This window comes from Mytilus californianus, unplaced genomic scaffold, assembly GCF_021869535.1.
Source record: "Mytilus californianus isolate M0D057914Y unplaced genomic scaffold, xbMytCali1.0.p SCAF_3, whole genome shotgun sequence".
Taxonomy (NCBI): Eukaryota; Metazoa; Mollusca; class Bivalvia; order Mytilida; family Mytilidae; genus Mytilus; species Mytilus californianus.
The window spans coordinates 43920384-43933647 of NW_026262679.1; the positions used below are offsets into that span (position 1 = coordinate 43920384).

The following is a 13264-nucleotide window of genomic DNA, read 5'->3' on the forward strand; positions in this document are numbered from 1 at the left end:
AAAGCAAACAAAACAAACAGAACAAATACAAATCAAGACAAACCCTGAGACAGTCCTTCTGCAGGTAACTAGAACCAATAAAATCGTTACTAAATATTTATTTTCTTATAATTTTACAGATTTTGAGGAAACTGAACCAGATAGTTCGACAGAAAAATCGAAGAGAAGGTCAAATTTTCTTACACCTATGGTGAATAATCGGGACACAGACTGTCCGGTACCATTAGCCGAAGAACTTGCAACCCCTTCTTTTTCCAGATCAAAAACACTAAACCCAGTTGGAGTAAAGACATGGTTAAACCCATCATCATTTCCGTTATATTTTTTCATTGCATATCAACTTATTCAGCTGAAATTTAAGGAAGACGAAAAAATGTGTCGTGAGGTGAATATTAGTTTCATACCTAAGACATCATTTTAAATGATCCGTATGATATCAATTTCTGAGCGCATGACACTTTTTTTTCTGAAATACTATTGGTTAAATTCACTACTGTCTAAATGAGTGGAGAGCCTTAAATATACATGTAAAACGTTTGAGAGCATATACACGTAGGAGTCTGATCTGCCTCAGGTCCACTTTGCCTTGCAGAATTTTGGTAAAGTTAGCTATAAATTTACAAACAAATTGATCATCACATTTAAATCATGCCAGTACCAAATCAATGACAAATATGCAGATTGTAACCTCAGTGATTGATAGTGCGGTAACAAAGCAAGAAGCAGAAAAAACCCTCATGATACCGATTGATATTGTTTATGTTACCTTATATATATATAAAAACAACAAATAAAAAAAATTGGTTCGAAAATAACAGGTAAAATGTATCAAATCGGAAAAGTTAGAACGACCGAGAACAATGAAAAGCTATTGGAAAGGTATACGAAACAATGTGAATAGAATAAAAACCCCAAAGCTATGGCAACGGTTTTGGGTTAGAAAAGAACCAGAACCAACAAGCGACAACGACTTTTTGTCTGATGACTTAGCCGGTATTGAGTCAGATTCGTCAGAGTCTAAGTCGATAAAAAGACACAAATAACGCACGAAATATATCTGCAATAACTGATAATTGCGACAATAAAACCTTTCTAGTGAGATCATTTTGATTTTGTCTAAGTTGAATAAAGGTGACCATCACTAAATTGTTGATTTGATAGTGTTTGTTATATCTAAAGGTAACCTCTGCAATGGACATAAACTCTATAGGAATTGTTAAAACAATTATTTTGTTATGGTGCTGTAATTTTTGTTTCCTTTAATAAAAGTACCATAATGATGAAAGTATTTATACCTATCTGCATTTCAATTAAATGTATCAGGTTTAGTTAACAATACGTTTGAAATAGTGTATTTTTTTGGCAGTTTTAGAATAACACATATATAATTTAACGTTACATATTTTCAAATTTGACTTTATATTTAAGAGAAAACCTACTTGACAAGTACCTATACTTTTCATTTCAGAATTTAACCTACCTCTTAGAGAAAGCCATCGAAGCAGACAAATTAGACTACGTTACTGTCTTACTTCAAGAACACGATGTTCAGTTTGATACAAGATGCTTCCCACATCTCTACGAGGAGGTATTATTTGTGTTTGTAATACGTCTGCCTTAAAAACTTCTTTCACTCCTTTATCGAGACAAGATAGGAAAATTAATGAAACTTCTGATATTCGTATTTAAAATAGTGTCAATATATGATGTGCGTGTAAGGTTTTACCACATTATAACAAGTACATGTAAAATTAAATTGAGCCTTATAAATTGTTGACAAAGACAGTATTACAGAAATACAGAACCCAAAGCATACTAATTTTGAATCTTTATATGAAACCATTTTAATTTAGTGCAAAACTGCACAAACTGCAAATACTGATTTTGATATGATTAGATATGAGCCAAGGCTTTACCCTAAAATATAAAGGTGTCAATGTATGTATAATACAGTTTTTGGTAAAGCCTTGGCTAATGTCTAGTTTGTACAAAAACATTGTGTAAAATGGCAATTTTTAGTCAAATATGACAATTTCAACATTAGTATGAAGTCTTGGTGACATCACAAGTGACTTTTCTGCACTAAGTGTGCCTGATTATAGTTACTTGTTTATTTATCATTAAATGTACACAACTTTGAAAGTCTTGAATAATTTCACTATTCTTAAATTACTGGAGCCAAATCGTTGCTTCTTTCATACCTCCTCCTTTGGTGCGTCCAAAGAGTATTTCTGAATTATCCTTCATCATCATATTTGAAATAGAACTTATTTTGAACAGCGTGCGTATGTGATTAATATTATGTGATAAACACATGCGCCCGAAAATGATATCATACGTTTTTTTAGAGTACATAATATCAGAACTCTGCATTTCTAAAACCAACTTTGTATTAAAAGTGTAACTTTTATTTATTTTGTCACCGAACTCATATGGCATTCATCATTATTATTTTGTAGACAGTAAAATGCAAACTTTGTGAACACGACTGTCAGCATCTTTACTCCGTGATTAAGGTAAATTGAGACATATCTTTGATTGTTAAAGCTAGCAAATTCTATTGTTATTTTGTGAATGTTCAGTTTTTTTTTTATTGTATTTCCTGAAAAAAAACCAACATATTTGTAGCCAGCATTCATATGGAAATTAATTGTGCCTCTTCTTTTCGACTTGTTTTTTTTTTATTCATATGAGACAGACACCATTCAGGAGCTTCATAGGAAGAACGAAAAGAAGCTAGAAATATCCGTTAACTTCATGTTTCTCTATATAGATGATGTCATCTCACTTAATAATCCAAAGTTTGGTGACTATGTTGAACGTGTCTATTCTAGTATCGAAATTGAAATAAAAGATACCACAGGCACCACATGTACAGTTAAGTCTGCCTCATATCTTGACTTACATCTAGAAATTGACAACGAGGGTCGGTTGAGAATAAAACTTTACGACGAAAGGGATGATTTCAGCTTCCCAACAGTGCAATTTTCATTTATAGCAGCATGAAGTATGTATCTTGTAATTGTACGATATTCTTGAGTTTGCATTTCCTTGATTTTCTTGAAAGAGGGTTGCTGCTCACAAGGAAGCTATTGAACCAAGGGTTCCAAGTGGTAAAGTTGAAGTCATCCCTTCGAAAGTTTTACGGACACCATCACGGTGTGTGCAACCGTTATGGAATATCTGTGTCACAGATGACTACGGATATTTTTCAATTGTCTTTACTACAATCCTGTGCTCTTTTCTTTGATTATGACATCACCGAATAAACTAATCACCGGATTTGTACTTGCATTAAAGTGCCACATGTGGATCAGGCACTGCTTCCCTTTTCGGTACACAGGATTTACCCACGATTTTTGTTGGGGTTTGTGTTGCTCTATCTTTAGTGTTCTATGTATTTGTTTGTGGATTTGTCCTTTCGACGTTTTTCGATTTTTGCCATGGCGTTGTTACTTTGATTTCGACTTATGAGTTTCAAATGTCCCAATGGTAATTTCTGTCTCTTTCTTATTTTTTGCAGTTTTTTTCTCTTGTTAATCTGAACAACAGAGCAGATACATAAGCAAATTCTATTTTGATTGTGCATCAATTTGTAAATTGGCTATCAGAAATGGAACTTGTGTATCAATGTTAAAAAGAATAATTACTATTTCGGTGGGATGTAAAACACTTTAAACTTTCCTCCTCTAGATGAAAGGTGGATCAAAGATGCTTTTTGATGAACATGATGAATATGACGACGATAATGGTTCTTTGTGCATAGAAGCTGCTCGAGGGATTTGTGCAACATTTCTTCATTATCCAAGAGGTAAAATATACATATCGTTAATAATCATATTTGGGACGTCTATCATTGTAGTTAATAGATGAATGAGACAAATTTGCATATACAAATATTCACAAAAAATGTAAATGTTTAAATTGAATCTAAAAAAATTGTGATGCAGTAGTTTCCGAAATTCATGTTTTCTGCTGTTTTTTTTATTACAACAGCATGAAAGGGAAACATGTGAAAAAAAATAACGTTAACATAACAACAACAAAAAGAAACCAATAATCCTTCATATATGGGATTGTCAAATTAACTTTATAACAGATATTCATTGACTGATGGCAACAAGTATCCGAATTTTCAAGAAGTCTTTCTTTCTTTCGTTTTTTTTTTGTATTTTCGCTCTTCGGTAATAGTTGGCATATAAACATAATATGTTAATAAACCCGTAAATATTAACATTATTCTAAACTAGATTTGATGGCCTTTCATTGTTAATTATTTATGTTTATTCCATGTTAATCAATTATCCTGTTTATTTTAATTTCAGTCCATGGGGTGTATAAACAAGCAATTTTCCATGATTTATTGATATGGTCATTATTTGCACATAGACCAAAATTGGCGACAATGTTCTGGAGAGCATGTGATGATCAGCTATGTATGTTTATAAAGGTTAAAGATTGTCATGTATGGATGAAATATTTAGAAAATGAACCTTTCTAATGTATAAAAATAAACTCATCATAGATACCAGGATTGAAATTTGGTATTTGCACCAGACGCGCGTTTCGTCTACAAAAGATTCATCAGTGACGTTCGAATCAAAAAAAGTTAAAAAGGCCAAATAAAGTATGAAGTTGGAGAGTAAAAATACAATGAAAACTCCTTGTCCTCGTATCGGTCTTTGAATACAAAAGCCTACTTAAATATCAGATGAAAGATCTTAATATACATTTTATGGCCAGTATCTGAACTTTGTATAACTCGTCCTGAACATGAATGAAATATTTGCAACTGGACATTAAGCAACCAACAATCAATTAATCAATTGTATAACTCGGTTTTGTTTTCATGAATGGAACAGCGTATTATAATCTTTATTAATAAAAATTCAAGAATCAATCAGCAATATCTAACTCTATGAAACGTCTTGTCTCTTCAATGTATCTTAGTACAAAAGTTTATTCAATTTTTGAAAGAGAGAATACAAAACATTGGGCAACAGATAAAGTCAATGTAATGACTCGCATCACTGTGTTAATTTAAAAAAATCCTAGCTAAAATACAAAAAGCAGCTTCTGAAAACTTACGTACCTCCATTTTTTGCTTTTGTTACGACAACCAGTTGTCAATATCTGATTAAGATCAAGATACAGAAGGAAAATATACATTGCATTTAACACCAGCATTCTTGATTTTTTAATGATTCTGGACAATATAAACATCTAACTTGCATGTGTTGTCTCATACCAATTGCTTAACCCCATGATTCAACCTAAACCACGTGAAACAAAATATTAGTACATTAGTCATAAGTAACCTACAACTGGATCGTTTCCATATTTCCGTAGACTTTGTTTTGGCAGAAAGAGCCGAATACCGGAATATAAGAGTAATTCAGTATGTAGCCATCATATATATTGTCTAAAATACCAGCAGATGAGTATGAATTACCATCATAAGTAAGCATTCAGGGTATGAACTCAATATACGCGTATAAATTTACAGCTTTGGTTTGGATAAAGAAAGGCAACAGTAGTATACCGCTGTTCGAAACTCATAAATCGATAGAGATAAAAACAAATCCGGGTTACAAACTAAAACTGAGGGAAAAGCATCAAATATTTGTTATTTGTCAGTTGTTATACCCCTGAATTTGTGAATTTTGAATTAAAATCATGGCTGTTTTATTTCTAGTTCTCGCTTTTGTGCTCCCTTAAACGTTTTATTATTTGCTTTCCAAACTTAATGTTACTAGTATCTGAAATATGAGTTTATTTAAGGAATGCATATTGTTAACGACCCCATCTATATTTACAATTGGTTTTTTTAAATTTGCTTTGTTATAAATGATGCTGAAAATCAAATAACAAATTTTGCATTGCAGTGACATCTCTGTTAGCAACTGGTATCTTGAAGAAAATGGCGTCCAGCGCAAAGGAAAACGCAGACCAGTCTGTCTTTGAGGATCTAATGGAACATGCAAGGCACTTCCTTTGTATTTTTATATTTTAGAAAGCTGACATGAAAATGAAAAATATTATAAACTACATAGGTTTTAATACAAGTTAAAATATATAAAACTAACCCCGCTAAAAAAATAATAAAAAAAAGAACATCAAAATTCGGTAATCGATGCGACCTATAAGAAGGCAGTATTTGCAAATAACTCTTCAGTCTGTCTATTCCAAAATATTCCAATTATCTTGTCAAATATTGATTTTGGTGTATATCTTGAGAAACTATATTTTATAACACGTCTGCATCATCCACAACAACTTTTATTTAATCAAATTTGAAGCTAATATTGATATATCAAAAACTTGTTCTTTTTCACTATTAAACGTGTTTAAAAAGATCGTGCTGCTCTTATTCAAACTCAATCTGTTGTTTTAAGTAACTATAATTACATATTAATAACAATAATTTCAGAGCATTTGAACGTCGATCCTTGGAGATGCAGTCCACTTTGTACAAAGATCATCCAAAGGAAGCTATGGAATTGATGACCACAGAGGTCAGTGTCTGGGATATCCATATCAGCCCTCTGCAGTGTGCGTATGACAACGATCTATATGACTTTATAGCTCACCCGTGTGCACAAAGATGTCTGAATAACATATGGTATAACAAACTGGGCACTAATTTCTGGGCCTCGATAAAGGTAAACACTTGTATAATTTGCTGTTATAAAATTTTGGAAATCATTTTAAATTGTAGAATTATCTCCCTCATGCATAGTTCTGATCCTTGGCACCAAGCATCATTGAACGGGCGTTTATTGTTGAAATGCGAATCTGGTGAAGTATAATGGGTACCGTTAATGTTATTACTACAACTGGGTCGATCTCTCTATTTTTCTGAATTTGGTTTTTGGTTTGATTAGCACTTCATCGTTTGTATAAGTTTATGTTTATTCAATTATTTTCTCTTAAACGATTTATGACTTTTGTACAGCGGTATACTACTGTTGTCTTTATTTATCGTTTTATTGGGCAGTTAGACTTTTTAAAGAATCATTTGCTTGTCTTTTTCACAAGATCAAGAGAGAATATTTAAGGATTATTCGATAAGAATAACGCATTTTAAGTATGTTTATAGCCCAAACATCTATTTTAAATTTTTTTTTATAATAGATTGTAGAAGAAGATATTATAGACCACTATACGGTCCTATATTTAGATAAACAAAAAGAATCCTAATTTTTTTTCAAATTACATGCGTCAAATGTTCAGAATCTGTCTGTCAGGCATCCATATTGATAATTTTATTTGTCTAACATTTTTGTCTTTTGACTTATTTTTTTTCTATTGAGACAAGACCAGAAAGCTGGAAAACTACAAAAAAATCTTGACCCCTCATTAGTTCCTTGAATTCAATCTGAAGACAAAGGTATCATCAGTTTAAATTGCATTTGTCAAAGAAAACAACACTTCATAATTTTGGAGCGTTAGAAGCGCTTATCTTGATTTACTTTCATCAGGAATATTAAAAAATAAAACGAAAGGCAAGAATATATAAGTAACTGAATACGACAGGAGCAACATGGCATAAAGCGACATAAAAAGAATAGCCAAATACTTCTATTAAGGTCAACTTTGCCTGGATGAGTTTCCTAATAATTTCTAAACTAATCAATATTTTTACAAGCCGTTCATCCATCAGAAATCAGTATTCACATTTTTGAATTTAGTCTAACTTATTTGCTTTTTGACTAAAAAATATGTTTTTTTTATGACTAAATTGAAAAACTGCAAAAACGCATCATTTTGTGATCTTGGTATCCATATTATGATATAAGCATGAGACTTATACAGAAAGATTCAGATACCTGATGCCTTTTACAAAGAAAATTATATTGGGTTAAACAACGTTTTCGCATATGCCAATTTCGACATGTTTATGTCATTATAGTAGTGTTATAATTCACATTGGTTCAACAAAACTGCCATACCATATATCATCGTTTTAAATAATCAATAAAATAAACATATTTAATAGTCTTTTTACGTTACTTATTTACGCATGTATGTAATATTTCAAATGTGTATATTCAGGGTATATAAAAATACTATTTGTCAAATAAAGGCAACAGTAGTATACCGCTGTTCAAAGTGTTATGAACATATTTATAAAAAAAGTAAGAAGATGCCAATGAGGCAATCAAAATATAGAATAAAAATACATAACACCGAAGTCATAAGCACACAATACCATAAAGATGTAGCAACACAAACCCCACTCAAAACACACGTAAATTCAGGGACCTTTTCATTAATGACACAGGGTTTAACAATTAAGTCAGTATGGATATATAAAACAACTGATTTGATGATTTTCATTTTACTCAATAACACGCTTTGTTTAGTACCTTTCTGTATGCATTTTTGTAGAATGTTTTAGATGCATACATGAATAGTTGTCTACATGTCCAGAATGTTGTAAAATTAGATGAATGATTATTAACTTTTGAAAAGCAACAACAACCGATTGCACCTATTTATATTTATTAAACTTTTATAAACATGTTTCCTTCAAACTGTTACCAATTTCTATGGTTTTAGAAAGGATTTAGATGGAGAAAAATTGGCGGGAAATTAGCAATCTGCAGATTCCTGGCAGCTCCATTCACAAAGTTTGTAATAAATTATGTAAGTAGCAAAGTACTAAAAATACTTTTATATTGAATATTGTACTAATCTCTCTCCCCGAATAAAGGAGAGAAAATAAACCTTAATAGATAAAACAGTTGAACTGACATAAATAAAGTCATGACGTATTAAGAATATAAATTATAGAAAATCAGCCAAGTGATAAAAAAGGAATTATTACTGCAAATACACATAAAATGTTTTCAATAATGAGTTTAAAAAGTATATAAAAGTTTCATTTATTTATTTTCAATTAAAGTACCTCAGTACCTACCTAGTATGTTGCTTTATGACTTTTTACTAAGATTTGTGTACCATGCATGCTTCTCTATTTTAATGTTATGCTAAATAAAAATACTTCATTTTAGTTTTTCTGAATTTAACATATCGTATTTATTAAAAACTAAGTCAGGAAACGCTGCTGATGAAAATAGCATATCAACGTCATAGAAACTTAATATTCTGTGAATTCATTTGATAAGGGACTTTCCGACTTGAATTTCCCTTGGAGTTTGGTATTTTTGTTTGTTACTTTCTACAAATACAATTTTACTGTATAGAACGGATAATCCTTAGATGTTTTTCTCAATTCAGTAATGTTAATTGTTGATATTCGCATTTAAAATTTTAAAGAACATTTTACTCCTAACAACAACTATAATAGCCCTGTTTATAATATTAAACATAAGCTAAAAAACTCGGCAAGGAATTGTTTTTGTCCCGGCTGATCAGGCTGCTAATGATATCATTATTGTCTATGTTGTGTTTTGTGCACTGTTGTTTGTCTATTTGTCTGTTTGTCTTCTTTTTTAGCCATTGCGTTGTCAGTTTATTTTCGACTTATATGTTTGAATGTTTCTTTGTTATCTTTCGCCTCTCCTTTACAAGCAGAACCGAATAACATGAAAAATCCAACTAAGTACTGTCTTCTGAAGCTTAGCAATAAAGGCAATATGGAGCAATGGATTAAACACGAGAAAGAAGACGTAGATACTCTTTTCGAATGGATTAAGGCTGTGAGGTCGTTGATACAAATCAGAATTGAAAATACTGAATGGGTCTATGAATACCTGTGCTACATCAATCTTTAAAGACCCAAATGTTGCAAAATAACGGTCCTACCTGCATGACAAATATGTTATTGACCCTGCAAAACACCTTACAAATATAGATTTATTTCGGATTCAAGCCCTTGTTCCACTACTTAACTGTCTAATCTACTTACTAGTACACTTGGTACAATCAAAAACTTATAAATTTTTCGAATAAGGTCTACAAAATAGTAGAATTTATGACTTTTAAAGGTTAAAAAATTCGTTGGAAGAATTTGATAAATTGCTTGCTCATATTGGTGATTTCGGATCTGTTCAAAGTTCTGATTTTTTACCCTATAAGCTACTTCAAAAATACTGATGCGTTCAGTCGAGGATTATGCCAGGTAATGGATTAAACCCGAGAAAGAAGTCGTAGATACTCTTTTCGAAAGGATTAAGGCTGTGAGGTTGTTGATAAAAATCAGATAAAAAAAACTGAATGGGTCTATGAATACCTGTGCTACATCAATCTTTAAAGACCCAAATGTTGCAAAACAACTGTCGTACCTGCATGACAAATATGTTGTTGTCCCGCAGATAAAACCCAAAACAACATCGTTTTTGTGTGTAATTCATATTAAATAAATTGCTTGATAAATGAATTAGGTATTGAAAATTCACTTAGAAACTCAACATATACCCCCACGACACTTACCAAGGAGGAAATCCTGGATAATCATAGGTCTATTCTATGTTCCTTTGGAATTTCAATCAAAGATGCCGAAATGGATCTTCCTTAGGTATTGGATACCTAAACTACATAAGTGTCCATACAATTAAAATTATATTGCTGGGTCTTCCAAGTGCTCCACAAAATCTGTTTATAATTTATTAACATCATTTTTTATCAGCAATAAAAGACGAGCTTCAAAAATATTGTGAAACTAACTATTCTAGAATGTGGCGTGAATCAGATGTGGATACTAAAAAAAATCCAAAGATATTTTAGAGTACATACAATCTAAGACTATTTCATCTTGCAATAGTATTAAAACATTTGACTTTTCTACACTTTACACAAGTATTTCCCATTCCAAACTTAAAGACAAATTCCCATTCCAATTCCTCATATGAGGCTGAATTCATACAGGAACTTCTAAAGAAAAAAAAAGTGAGCAGTATCCTTTAACTTCCACTTTCCGCTATATAGATAATGTTCTTTCACGAAATAATCCACAATTTGGTGACTGTTGAATTCATCTATGCCATTGAACTTGAGATAAAGGATACAACAGATAAAGTTAAGTCTTCCTCATATCTTGACTTACATCTAGAAATTGGCAATGATGGTCGGTTGAAACCAAAACTTTACGATAAAATAGATGATTTCAGCTTCCCAATTGTGAACTTTCCATTTCTATGTAGCAACAGTCCAGCAGCGCCTCCATACGGAGTATATACCTCCCAGTTGATACGATATTCCAGGCCTTTTGGTACCTATCATGATTGTTTGATAGAGGATTGCTGCTCTCAAGAAAGCTATTTAACCAAGAGTTCCAAGTGGTGAAATTGAAATCGTTCCTTCGTAAATTTTACCGACGCTATCACGAGTTGGTTGACCGTTATGGAATATCCGTTTCACAGATGACTAGGGCACCACATGTACAGTTAAGTCTGCCTCATATCTTGACTTACATCTAGAAATTGACAACGAGGGTCGGTTGAGAATAAAACTTTACGACAAAAGGGATGATTTCAGCTTCCCAATTGTGCAATTTTCATTTATAGCAGCATTCCAACAGCGCCTACATATGGAGTATGTATCTTGTAGTTGTACGATATTCTTGAGTTTCCATTTCCTTGATTTTCTTGAAAGAGGGTTGCTGCTCTCAAGAAAGCTATTTAACCAAGAGTTCCAAGTGGTGAAGTTGAAATCGTTCCTTCGTAAATTTTACCGACGCCATCACGAGTTGGTTGACCGTTATGGAATATCCGTTTCACAGATGACAACGGATATATTCCAATTGTCGTATCTACAATGCCGTCCCCTTTTCCACGAATGTAACCCAAACTCACTGGGTTTGTACTAACACGAGAAACACGACGGGTGCGACATGTGGAGCAGGATCTGCTTACCCTTCTGGAGCACCTGAGATCACCCCAAGTTTTTGATTGGGTTTGTGTTGTTCAGTCTTTAGTTTTCTATGTTGTGTTTTGTGTACTGTTGTATGTCTGTTTGTTTTTTTTCTTTTTTTTTGGCCATGGCGTTGTCAGTTTATTTTCGACTTATGAGTTTGAATGTCCCTTTGGTATCCTTCGCCTCTCTTTTACCTCGTAGTCTCATTGAGAAAAAAACCACATGACTTATTAAAAGGGAATTAAAAAAGTCAGAATGTGAATATATATGTTCAAACTCATTTTAAGTAACAACAAACAAAAGAAATATGTCAATTGGATCAGCTTTGATAACAGCACTTGATATTTTACTTGATAACATTTTTGTTCGCTTTGGAGATTCGGGATTTCACCAAGTTATCGGAATTCCAATGGTGACTCACTGTACCATTTATTGCGGACCTGTTCCGATATTGCTACGAATCACAATTTATGTCTAAAACCAGCAAAGTTCCATCGAACAACATCTGATACAAAAATTTAATAACTCTTTTAGATATCAGTATGTACACTAAAGGCATTTGTCCTTGTGAAATTACTTAAAATACAGCTAATACTAACAATGAACACTGCCCTTTTTCTGTATCTTGATATCTATATCTCTAACGGGAAGCTAAATACTAAAATTTACGAAGTTGCGATCAAAGAGATGATTTTTCATTTCCTATTGTAAATTATCCGATTTTAGATGGTGATGTTCCCTTGGCCCATCGTATGGTGTTTTATCTCAACTTTTTCAATATTATCGTGTATAAATCTCTGTATTACTGAAATATTAGTACACCAGTTTTTGATATCACAAACTTTTTACTTAATTTTATCATCGCTACAAGGACATCATTCGTAAATATGAAAGAACGTGTAGACATCTTATACGTTCGGGTATTTAACATCCCATCTTTTATCGTATTACACAGCACAAAAATGTCGTCTTTTACCTCAAAAGCTAACCAAACCTGTAAACAGATTTATTCAGAAAAAAGCAAAATAACAAAAATACCGAACCCCGAGGAAAACCCAAAACGGAAAGTCCCCAAGCAAACGGCAAAATCAAAAGCTCAAACACACCTAACGAATGGATAACAACTGTCACAATCCTGACCCGGCACAGGCATTCTCCAACGCAGAAAATTGTGGACCAAACCTGGTTCCATAGCCAGCTAAACCTCTCACCTGTTTGATAGTCGCATAAAATTCTACTATATTCAGAAGAGATATAGTTACGATACGGTTGTCAAGTCATTAAAGATGGCATTTTTTGGGTAAAAATTGATTCACTCATAAGATCTTTGCATAAAAAGTTAAATAACAAAAAAATACCGAACTCCAAATAAAATTCAAAACGCAAACTCCCTTGTCATATTCCCGACTTGGTACAGGCATTTCCTTATGTAGAAAATGGCGAA

At 32.4% G+C, this 13264-nt stretch overlaps 1 protein-coding gene across 2 annotated transcripts in view; it reads left to right on the top strand.

The window, feature by feature from the left end:
* LOC127734634 (transient receptor potential cation channel subfamily M member-like 2) overlaps positions 1-13264 on the top strand; it is a 33025-nt gene that overhangs the window by 8858 nt on the left and 10903 nt on the right. For both annotated transcript variants that reach the window (XM_052244614.1, XM_052244615.1), the window contains exons 8-15: positions 120-385; positions 1469-1588; positions 2460-2516; positions 3694-3811; positions 4326-4436; positions 5886-5985; positions 6431-6662; positions 8563-8649. In XM_052244614.1, the coding sequence (XP_052100574.1) occupies positions 120-385; positions 1469-1588; positions 2460-2516; positions 3694-3811; positions 4326-4436; positions 5886-5985; positions 6431-6662; positions 8563-8649 (1091 nt within the window). The remainder of the gene's footprint in view (positions 1-119; positions 386-1468; positions 1589-2459; positions 2517-3693; positions 3812-4325; positions 4437-5885; positions 5986-6430; positions 6663-8562; positions 8650-13264) is intronic.